The sequence below is a fragment of the Protopterus annectens genome, chromosome 3.part0 (assembly GCF_019279795.1).
Source record: "Protopterus annectens isolate FY-2018-M chromosome 3.part0, PAN1.0, whole genome shotgun sequence".
NCBI classification, from domain to species: Eukaryota; Metazoa; Chordata; order Ceratodontiformes; family Protopteridae; genus Protopterus; species Protopterus annectens.
The window spans coordinates 124,697,681-124,709,346 of record NC_056731.1 but is presented as its reverse complement, the minus strand read 5'-3'; the positions used below and the strand labels follow the sequence as shown (position 1 = coordinate 124,709,346).

Sequence of the window (11,666 nt, the reverse complement as noted above, 5' to 3'; positions counted from 1 at the left end):
TAGGCAACTGTTTACTGGGGACATGCAACAGGTATCAATGGAAGTAAGAAGGTCTACTACTAGAAAATCATACATACGATAATGGAAAATATTGTCTAGTTGCTGCTAGCATAATCAGCACTCATTCAGGACTAATGCATCTCTTGTTTTGCAATATTTATGTGATCTACTTTCCTGTATCCTGTCTTAATCCTCTACAAATGTTTATTTGTTGGCTATTTCAATATGACTGCCCATGGATCCCCCCTCTTTCAATGCATTTTCATGTCAAAATGTTTTTGAAAGGGGTATTACATAAGAGACCTCCAAGAATAACAGTGTTTCCTCCCTGGGATCTTAATTTTGTGTTACAGAAGCTAAAATATGCTCCATCTGAACCAGGTAATCAGGTTGACATGAGGTTCTTTAAATGGAAGAATGTTTTACTGATTGCTGTGATCTCTGCAAGAAAAGTATCTTGAGTTGCAAGCTCTTATGGTGTGCAAACCTTATCTCATTTTCCACAGTGACAACGTTTCACTGGGAAATAATCCTTTTATGCCTAAAGTGATACCAAGTTTACTTTTAGCCAAACTATCCATTTCTCTGTGTTCTTCCCTGAACTCAAAAATGAAGGTGAAAGGATATTTCATATCTTGGATGTCCACAGACAACTCAGGTATTATGACAGACCAAAATGTTTCAGAACTTATCGGTTGTAAGAAGAGGCAACCTGTATCAATGCAGACTGTTTGCAAACAGTTGACTCAGACTATTATCTTTTGTTATCCCACCACAATAAAACTATTTCAAGCTGAGCCAAGTCTATCAGGTCCTTGGCTTCCTGTATGGCTTTTTGGAAAGGCTTGGACTTAGAAGCAGATGGAGAAGAAGAGAGACAGAGAGAAGACAAGGTTGAGTAGAAGATTGTGCAACATACAGTATTATTCATAGACACAAAAGGGAAAAGAAAGCACAGATGTGAAAGTAAACATAGCATAACAGTAGGGGCACCTGGACCCTTCCACTTCCACCTCCCAGGTGTTTTAAGCTAGGTTAATCTGCCCATATAGCTTAGGCTACTGCAGCAGTGATCAATATGATGAACACAGTATGGTTGTCTAATTAAACTTGCCATAACAGTAGATGCTCAAATTATCACTTCTGCAATAGTCACTCCCACTCCCCCCCCCCCCATCTGCCTTGCTTTTTGGTATGTTTTTAGGTCAGGATGTAGACATTTGTTTTTGTTGATCCTAGCAATGTCCTGTCAGGGCTCAGTCTTCCTCTCTCCATTTGAATTAAAGGTCTCAAGAGCTTGGCACCCTAACCTGTCTTTTAGTCAGCTCAGCCCAAATTGTCTAACAGTTTGGGCACGTGGAATGTGCCCTGAAACATTGGAAGCTGACTAGCTGTTATATCCTTAGCAGGATATAACCTATACAGCTTATGCTACTGTAGCAGTGATCATTCAAACATCCACTGTTATGGTAAGTTTACTTACACAACTGTGCCTTCCCTTCCCTTTAGTGTTTATGACCAACACTGTATGTTGTACAATCCTCCCCTCACCATTGTCTTTTCTCTGTTTGTCTGTCTCCTTTTCCATTGTGTTCCCCCTTTCCTCATTGTGATACTCTACACCTTGTCAGCCATGCGTGTCTTTCCTGTGACCTTTCTTCCCCCTCTTGCTTGTATTTCCCTTCTCTCTAAAAAAATAAAATAAAGAGGGCACCTGCCCCACAAAAAATACTCTCACACATACCCATCAGCCCTTTGTATATTTTTGTAATGTATGCATGATTAGTGACAATGTTCGGCCTATAAAGTGCCGTTGTCTAACAAATCATTGATAATTACTATCGGTAAATAATTACAAATAAAATTGTTGTATGCCAACATCATTACTGAGCTCCAAAGTTGAGAGATATGGTCCTACCCTACCTCCATCTTGCTCATTCCCATTTGCTCATCTTGTGTAATACCCTCTGCTTGTTTATCCTTTTCATCTTTTTCCTATACTCCCATTTCCATTATATAATAGGGTCAAAAATAGATGCAAACACAACACACATGGCCACAAAAGGTTTATAATTCAAAATCATCTTCCTGTGTTTATCTGCTTCTCGACAATTTACAAAGTGTAACTCTGATAGTCATATATAACTCCCAGAAAATTATACTTCCCATCGCATGACAAAAATAAAGTAAAATCTTTGACATACACAAATGATATTGCTATCAAATGGGCAAATGAGCTGAGCCTAGGTGCTTATCAGCAAGCAATAATGAAACTGGCATCAACTTTCTTTATTCCCATGTTGTACATGGGATCAGGCTGCCACATCCACCAACAATAACACTCATCTAGAGATAACATTCACACTACTGGGTGGATAACCCTGTCACAGGTATGGCATAGTTAATAGTTTCCCTATAAATGCTTCTGTGGCTCAATGTATTCATGATGTGATGAGTCCATTATCTGTGTACTGGGTGGCAAGTTCTATGACCATGTGGATGGTATGTTATTTTATAATATTCTGTTTCCAACAAGCAGCTGCTTTCTGTGTCCATGCAATGTGTTTTTTTTTTTCTGATGCCATTCCTATGAGTGCCTCTGTGACATGACAGGCTAATGCTTTGTTTCAAAGGTTATGTTTGACAACGTTATTGGTACAAAAGCATTCTTCTGTTGTTCTGTTTTTCTTGCTATCATGTGTTCCATTCCCTGAAATGAAATATTCCTATCATTATTGTGTAAATTCTGTCAGTGAGTTTGGCATTTTCTAACAAAAATAAGTATGACTTTGTGTAACATTGTTGAGTTAAAACATTAGGAGATGTGTTCCTAACCTATCTCCATCTAGTTCTTTTCTTTTTAGCTCATGCTGTGTTGTACCCTTTGATTGCCGTCCTTTTTTCTGTGTCTTATACTCCCATACACAAGACTTACCCAAATAGGGCTTATAAAAATAATCATCTTTCTGTGGTCATATGTTGATCAAAAGCTGGCCAAGAGCAATGTCAATAGTCATTTACAAGTATGAATAGGGGTACAGGTTTTGGTGTAATGAATATCAACCTCTGAGCATTCTGTCATGACCAAGGCATCACTGAACAGGAAAGAAGAACAGTACTTTCATCTCCCCCGAGCTTTTTGACTTAGTTGATTCAGAGTGCTTGTGCGGTAATACACTGACTGAACCAGCATGCATTTTCCAAACAATAATACCTATGAAACTCTGATGTCTGATATCAGGGTCTGTAAATGAAAAAAAATTAGGAGGGTCAGGGGAATAAAAACAATATGAGCAAAATCAGGGATGTTCTATAATATCACAGGCAGTTGGAGGTATTTGTTGTGCAGTTTGGTACTGGTCCATCAGAAATTCATCATCAATACAGTTAATTTATAGGTACATATCAACTGACAGAAAAAAAATAAACGTTGCTGCAGTAAACATCCCAAGAACAGACCTACAGTGCTCATTCCCAGCAGCTAGACTTGGCTTTAACCAACTCATGCAGCAGACATTGTAAAATGCTGAGCCTGTCTTAAAGATGCAGGATACACTGGCGATGTGGGATAATGTCAGCATTATTGAAAAAATTGTAAATAAATAAAAAAAAAAATCTTGACTTGAAGTGGCCACTCGGGAATTCATGGCATCCCGTTATTTTAGCCTCAAAACGGGGAAATTCTGAGGAATCCGGTACAGTTGAGTGATATAGTTTGCCTTCTTCAGGTAATAATTTTTAATAATGCTAGTGATTAAAGCCAGTGTTGTCTGATCAGCCAAGAAACTCTACTTACAAGTTCTATGTGCATGTTTCAGCTACAATAGATTTTACATGTAAGCAGGGTTTTTTTAATTCTTACAGCGTTTCTGATGTGTTGCTAAAAGACATTTTGGTATGTTTTCTGTTCTGTTTTGTTAATTCTGTTTGACCACTTTGCAAGTTCTAGAAAACAGTTACTGTGGAGTTAGTTTTTGCTCATCTTCTGGTTCCTGACCAGGATGAAACTATGTTTTTCTTGTTGATTAAAGTAGTGTCTTATTTTTGAAGTGAAACTTAATTTTCTGTTAGTTGCTGCTGTAACACTTGGCCTGCAGAGAGTCAATCTGCAGATTGTCACACAGGGTCATTTTCCTGTTTTAAACCACTGTCTCAACAATGTGTAGAGAAGTAAAATAATAAAACATTATCTCCAGGGTACAGTTCTGTAGTATTAATGATGGGTTCTTTCCTTACAATGTTTACTGACGCTCCAGACTTTCAGTTCAGCAACAGTTTTACGATAGGAAGAACAAGAGTTCAGTAACATCTCCTCTAGAAACTAAATGCAACTGTCTAGGGATCTGTAGGCTAAGTCACTCATTTCATGATTTGGACTCTCAATGAATATAAAAAAATCACTCTTTGATTTTCAGTATGGGAGAATAAGGCTAGCACTTTAATCAACATGGTGATCAAGTCCAGTGTACCTTTTAAAGTTGTACCAATATTTGACCTAGCTATAATCAATATTTTAAAATGTGCCTGAAGGATGATATTATTAATTATAATGTGTTGTTTTATAAAACATTGTTTTCCTTTTTACTGGAAAAGAATTAAAGCAACAGTGTATTTTCTTTATTTTTACAGGTGCATCTTTAATTTCCATCCAAGACTACATTGAAAATGAATTTGTCTATGAAAACATAGAAAAATTGTCAGATAAATCAAACTTCATATGGATAGGAATGTTCCGAAATGTAAAAGGTAATGATTTCTTTTCATAATACACCAAATACATTTATTAGAAGGTATGCCCTTATTAAAGAATCAGATTTCTTTGTTTTACTTGTGGACTTTATAAGGAGAATATGTACAAATTGTGCTTACTTCTTTGGTCAGCAAATTAGTTTAAAGAGTACCTTTTATGAGACCACTGGTATAAACTTGTAATTCTTAACAAAATGCATTAAAGTTCTTAACTAATTAGACAATACATAAACAAATGTGTGTGCCTGTGTGTAGCTATGTATCTGTATTATGACATTATATTATGTTGTATGATAACATGGTGAACATACATGACTATATATTGATGAATAAGAGCTGATTCATCAAAAGCAACACAAAATGATACAAGAATAATGTCTTTGTAAACGGCAGGCCATCTGTACCTTCCTATAAGATCACACAACACCATGCAATGTCTATTGTTAGGTGAATTATTAAGCTGCAGAATGAAATCAGTGGACTTCAGCAGTACAAAGCAGAAGCCAGTGTTTATTATTTAGTTTGCAACCGAAAGCAGTAAAGCTGACAGTTATTTTAAGTCTTTTTACTTTCCTTTTTGGCTTGTCTCTCTATCTATTGTTCTGAAATGGTGGATGTGTATAAAAGGTGCTCACGTAATGAAAGACCATGAATGTTTCATGACCGCCACTACTATCAGTGACATGAAGGAAGGAGGTAAGGAGGGAGAGGTTCTGATTTTTTTTATAATATTGGGCAGGATTCACGAAGGCTTACACGGAGTTTAAGAGTAGTGTAAGCCTCCGTGTAAGCCTCCCGATTCAGGAACAGCCCAAACCTCCGTGTAAGAGACAGCTAACACGTCTCTTACACGGACTGGGCGTGGAAATGCTCAATACCTCATTTGCAGCTGAAAGATATGCAAATGAGGTATTTGAGTGATCCAAGAAGCCCAAACCAGTCCGTGTAACGGACGTGTTAGCTGCAGAAATGTACTCAGCTGACAACTGAGTACATTTCTGCAAAAATGAAAACGGAGCTATGTCAGCTCCAAATAAAGGGTGCATATGTTTCATTAAGCATGCCAATGGCCAAATATGTGGCCATTGGCATGACAAAGTGTTGCAAAAATATTTTAAATAACTTTTTTTTTTTTCGTGGGATTATGATGTTTAACTGCAGCGCACACCCCTGCAAACGGGGTGCGCCACCTAAAACTGAAAACCGAAGCTTATAAGCCCACAATTGTGGGATTTATGTATTACATGGAATGCCAATGGAGGGACTTGCAGACCAAAAACAATATGGCCTCCATTTAGTGGTTGTCAAGGGGGGGGAAGCTCCGTGTAAGAAATGTAATTAAGCATTACTAGGCAATCCTATGTAAATGAGGGTTACAATACTGAATCACACTGCCACATAGGTAATGAGCACTGTCTGAGTAGTGTAAGAGTTATAGAAGGGGGAGGAACAGAGTAAGAGGCAGGTGACATCACGGGGGGGGGAAGGATAGAAATAAATGTATCAGATTGGAGGGCAATGTAAGGTGACAGATGACAGACAGACATCAGGGAGAGAGGTGTGTCCCAACAGAACACTAGAAAAGTCAAGAAACAGAGGGTGCACACTATCCCTACACTCAAACTTTCTTGATATATGTGCATGCGCGCATGTGCACGCGTGTAAGGCAGGTTCAACATGTGGGAGCGTGTTGCAAACCGTTTACAATGGTTTGCACGGGCGTGCACGTGTGTAAGGCAGTGTGCGCGCGTTTTAACATGAATCAGCCAAGTTCACACCGTGTAAGGATGTGTGCGCGCGTGTAACACCGTGTAAGGATGTGTGCGCGTGTTTAAGTAACTGTGAGCGTGCTTAAGCTGGTGTGCACATTGCTCCCCCTGAGGAAACAGAGAGGAAACAGGAAACAACCAGAATACAAGGAAACTGCCAGAGGATACTGCTGGAGTTAATTGGGGGAAACAATTGGAAGCAGGCAATTACACAGGCGGACTAGAAGCCCAACCCAGCACTTAAAACACTGCAAACAGCAGTGCAGGCTGTTTCTCACAAGAGATACTGCAAGAAAGTAAGCTATCAGAATTGAAAACTGAAAAAAGCTGAACTCAGAGCAGAAATGCTAGGGGCTGTCATAGCTGTTATAATCAGGCATAGGCGAATTGCTGAGGGTAGTGACAATGCAGATGCTGACAGACAACCCAGAGTGAGGAGAAGGAGAAGAGTATACAGGCCCAGGGTCACCTACCATGGGTTACATGAGATGGAGATAGTAGAGTGCTACAGAGTGGACAGAGACCTTCTGCAGCAAATTGTTGAGCTGTGCAGGCCACGCCTCACACACAGAACCAACAGAGGGGAACCCATCCAGGTGGAAACCAAGGTATGTGTTGGCCTAAGAATACTAGCAACAGGTACCTTCCAGAGACCAACTGGTGATATGATGGGGATATCAGAGGCATCAGCCTCCAGGGTACTGCACCAGTTCCTGGATGCCATGTCAGCACATGTAGGTGATCATGTATATTTCCCCAATGCCCGTGAGGTTGTGGCCAGCAATATGCGTCTCTTCCAGCAAATAGCGGGATACCCTGAGGTATTGGGTGCAATAGACTGCACGCACATATGCATCAAAGCACCAGCCGGTGAGCGGGGTAGAGCCTACATGAACCGCAAGGGCTTCCCCTCCATCAACTGCCAGGTCGTGTGTGATGCCCAGGGCATAATAATGAATGTGTGTGCTGGCTGCCCTGGGAGCTACCACGATTCCCACATCTGGCATCTGACGCAGCTGTACCAATCATTTGCCAGTGGGGACTTCCCACACGGACACCTAGTTGGGGATGCAGGTTACGCACTTGAGCCGTGGCTTATGACACCCATCAGAAATGCACACACACCTGAACAGGAATGCCATAATGAGGCACACGCACAAACACGTAATGTCATAGAGCGTGTGTTTGGGATGCTCAAGTCACGGTTCCGGTGTCTGGACACATCTGGTTGAGCCTTGCAGTACACACCAACTACATGTACCCAAATGATCATGATATGTGCTATGCTACATAATATGATCCTGCGGAAACAGCTGCAGCAGGACCAGCATAGAGCTGGGCCAAACATACCCCCACCATTGCCAAGGCCACCACAGGTAGAGGGTGACTCGGAGGAGGAACAACCTGACCTTGCCCCAGTAGGCAGAAGGAGGCGTGCCCAGTATGCCCTGGCCTTGGCAAAGAGGCAACGCATAGCACATACACTTGGTCAGTAGGAACACTGGGACTGATACCCGCTCTGACTCACTCATATAGTAACAGGGATGCCTAACATGACACAACTTGCTTCCAAACATGTACAGGGAGTGTAGTATGTGCTTCCGACAGAGGCAGCCCTGCAGCACCACCCGAGGCATGAATGCCATGTGTCAAGTAATGTAACACCATGTACCATATGCACACCTGAGGACCCTGACTAACATCCACCCTCACCCATCACAAACCACAAAAACACAAACCCACATTCATAGGTACCACAAGGGATAGGAGCCTAGATGTAATGCTACCCAATGCCAGAAGTATAAACAGCAAGATGTGTGCAGTGTAACCACACACAGTATAGAGGATGTAGATATCAGTGCTGTAATAGACAACTGGTTCAAAGCCCACACCAGCACCCTAACACTACCAGGTCACACCTCATACAGGAATATACATGTGCAGAAACATGGAACAAGCTACAAAACAAGGGTGACTAGCAATAAATGTCATGGATAACCACACCCCCATGTTGGTACCACAACAAGAAGCAACATGGATTAGCCATGGTCAAATACCAATTGCTAAAACTGCCTACTACTAAATAGCTTGCTGCAGACCATTGTCCTAATAGCAGGAACCACACCAGGCCTATGTTCATAGGTTCATAGGTTCATACTAGGCTATCTGCCCTAGGGCATATATAAGCCTAGCCCAGAGTTTTGTGGCTTCCACCACCCCTTCAGTTCTAAGGATAATATGCCCATTATTTTGCTGTGCCTCTGTCAAGCAGTGACACTGAGGTTATCCCTGGGGTATACCTGTGATCTCCCATCCATTGGTCATGATTTCTCTCGGACAAAGCCAGCGAAGTGCCCAGCCTCACATGTACCAGGATGATGTTCCACAGCACAGGGAGTCTCCGGGTGATCAATCTGTCCCTCCAGCATGTCCTATTAATAGCCTTGTTGAGGTTTAAGTCTCCTGCCCTTGTAGATCTGATGGCTTTAGAGGTTTTGAGGTGAAGCATGTTCATTAATTCCGGGTTGGACATGGCCTAGTATATCAGGCACAGGCCACCTCTGAGCAGACGGTAGGCGACTGAATAGACCTGGGGTTCCTGCAGTCGGGCAGCATAAGACATACATTTGAGACCTTTTATCCTTCTGGTGAGCAATGTTTGGGGCCTGTCCAATTGCTGCAGGTGTCGGGTCAGATACATTCTGAATGGGGCATTATACTCAATCATTGGTCTGATGAGTGATGAGTACAGGGGAACAATGACCTCCCTTGATCTAGATGTGAATCCCTGCATGATCAGGTGGGCAATGTAGAAGGTCTTCCTAACTACTTTGGCAATGTGAGTGTCAAACGAAAGGTTACTGTCAACCTGGGTGCCCAGATCCCTGATAACCTCTCCTGTGCTTAGAGGAGTAACACCTATATGGGAACTAGGGGTAACCTTGTTCTTCCCAAAGGGTATGACTATGCATTGTTTAGTGTTTAACTTTAGGCCATGGGTCTGGCACCAGTTATCCATTTCTATGAGACCCGTCTGAAGGATGTCTGTGTCAGATGGGTTGTCAACTATGGTTCCCAGTTAGCAGTCATCTGCAAACTTTGTCAGCCATAATCCTCCTGTGTTTGCTTGTACTTCTGAAAAGTAGATGCCGAACAAAAGTTGGCCCAGGACTGAGCCCTGTGGGGCACCACTTGTGACAGGCTTGGAGTGTGACATGGCGCCAGCAACCTTGACCCTGTGGGTGCTGTCACTTACCAGTTTGTAACCCATCTTGTGACGTATGGGTCTACATTTAAGCTGGTGAGTTTGTCAATGATACCCGAGTGGGGTATTGTATCGAAAGCCTTTGCCAGGTCAAGATAGGCTGTGTGGACTGCCTTGCCCTCGTCAATGGCCTTGGTGACCGTTCTGAAAAAGTCAACCAAGTTTAAAAGGTATGATCGCCCTTGACAAAGCCAAACTGGGTTGGATACAAAGTCTGCAATTCCCCTATGTCTTCATTTATGGGTTCCATTATGATCCTCTCCATAGCTTTGCAGACCAGGCTTGTCAAGCTGATGGGACGGTAGTGTCCGGGGTCAGTGGAGGCACCTCCTTTGTGAAGTGGGACCACCGTTGCAGTACACCACTCCTTGGGTATGTATCCTGAGGTGAGGCCAAGATTAAACAGCTGCCCTAACTGCGGGTTCAATTCCTCATTGAGTTCGTGGAGCCCACAACTGGGGACACCATCAGGTCCCATGGATGCTGTGTTTCATGCCTTGGATAGAGCAGTTCTCACCTGAGCATTTGAGATGTTTGGGGGGCTACAATCCCCTGGTATAGATATCCCTCCCTTTGGGGGGGGAGAAATATGCACTGAACCTGTCAGCCAGTATGTTGCCAATGTCTGTAGGTTCAGTGATCTTTACATCATTATGAACTAATCCTGAGCATATCTGGGAGTCACCTCCCAGGTTTCCAACATAGATAAAAAAGGCCTGATGATTGTCTTCTGAGTCCTTAGCGAGTTTTCTTTCAAAATGTGCCCTGGATGATTTTATGGGAGATCTCAGTTATTTACTCATAATGAGCAGGGGTGTCTTCCCTTCTACAGAATTTGCTCTATCTTGTAGTAGCTCCTTCCTTCTGATGTAGAGCATGTTTATGGCTGGGGTCCACCAGACTGCACGCATGCCTTTGGTACAAAGAGTCTTTGTTTTGTGTGGGGTTGCCTGATCCATGCAGTCCTGGAGGTGCTGGTAGAAGGCATTTGTAAGTGATTCAGCGGCTTGGGTAATGGTTTCTGCTGGCTTGGGGGCCTTGAAAGAGACCACACCAGTCTTTAGAAGTGTGAAGTTGGCTTCTGAAAAGTTCTTCACTGTGGTCTTCTTTATCTGGGGTGGGGGCGGGATGTGGACTTCCAGTGAGATTAGTTTATGATTTGATCTCACCAATGATGGGTATACTTCTGGTGTTGAACATTGTGACCCCATGTTCGTGATGATGTGATCTAGTATGTTGTCTCCTCTTGTGGGGATGGTGACTAGTTGTTCCATGGCATTTGAGGTTATGAACCCTATGAACCTTTGGCCTAGAGTGTTGGGGCTTGATTAGTGATCCCAGTCTATATTTGGATAGTTGAAATCACCCAGTATGATGGTGTTTGGAGATACATTTATCCCCTCCAGTGTTTTCAGGAAAGCTGTGTGAGGTTCCTGAGTTTGAGAGGGTGGCCTGTAACCTGCTACAAACTGCCGAGCAGTCTTGCCTACGGTTAATTGCACCTGGATGGTCTCCGATGCATCGTGTGTTGCCACCAACCTTGAGGTGAGGGTGTCCTTGATGAATATGGACACCCACCCTCCTTTCTTGGTGTCGTCCAGATTTTGGGGCCGGAACGCATGATATGAGGTAACACCTGATACTGCTGGAGTGCTGTCAGGAGCCTTGAACCAGGTTACAGTCACAGCACAGACATCGATGTTCTCCATACTGAGAAGGGCTTTGAGTGTGTGCATCTTGACGTTGAGACGTCTGGCATTGAGCAGCATTACCCTTAGTTTATTTCCTTTTTTGTGTTCTAGGGTGGTAGGTTTAGAATCTGAGCCTTCCATAAAAAAGGCACAATGGGGGTTGCAAGAGCCTCAGCCAAATTCCGGAAGCCC

General features: G+C 42.7%; 1 protein-coding gene across 1 annotated transcript in view; it reads left to right on the top strand.

Annotated features, from left to right (window-relative positions):
* Positions 1-11,666, top strand: part of LOC122796782 (macrophage mannose receptor 1-like) — a 2,734,532-nt gene that overhangs the window by 2,497,711 nt on the left and 225,155 nt on the right. Inside the window, 1 exon segment of the mRNA XM_044065509.1 lies at positions 4,630-4,746. Within this exon segment, the coding sequence (XP_043921444.1) occupies positions 4,630-4,746 (117 nt within the window).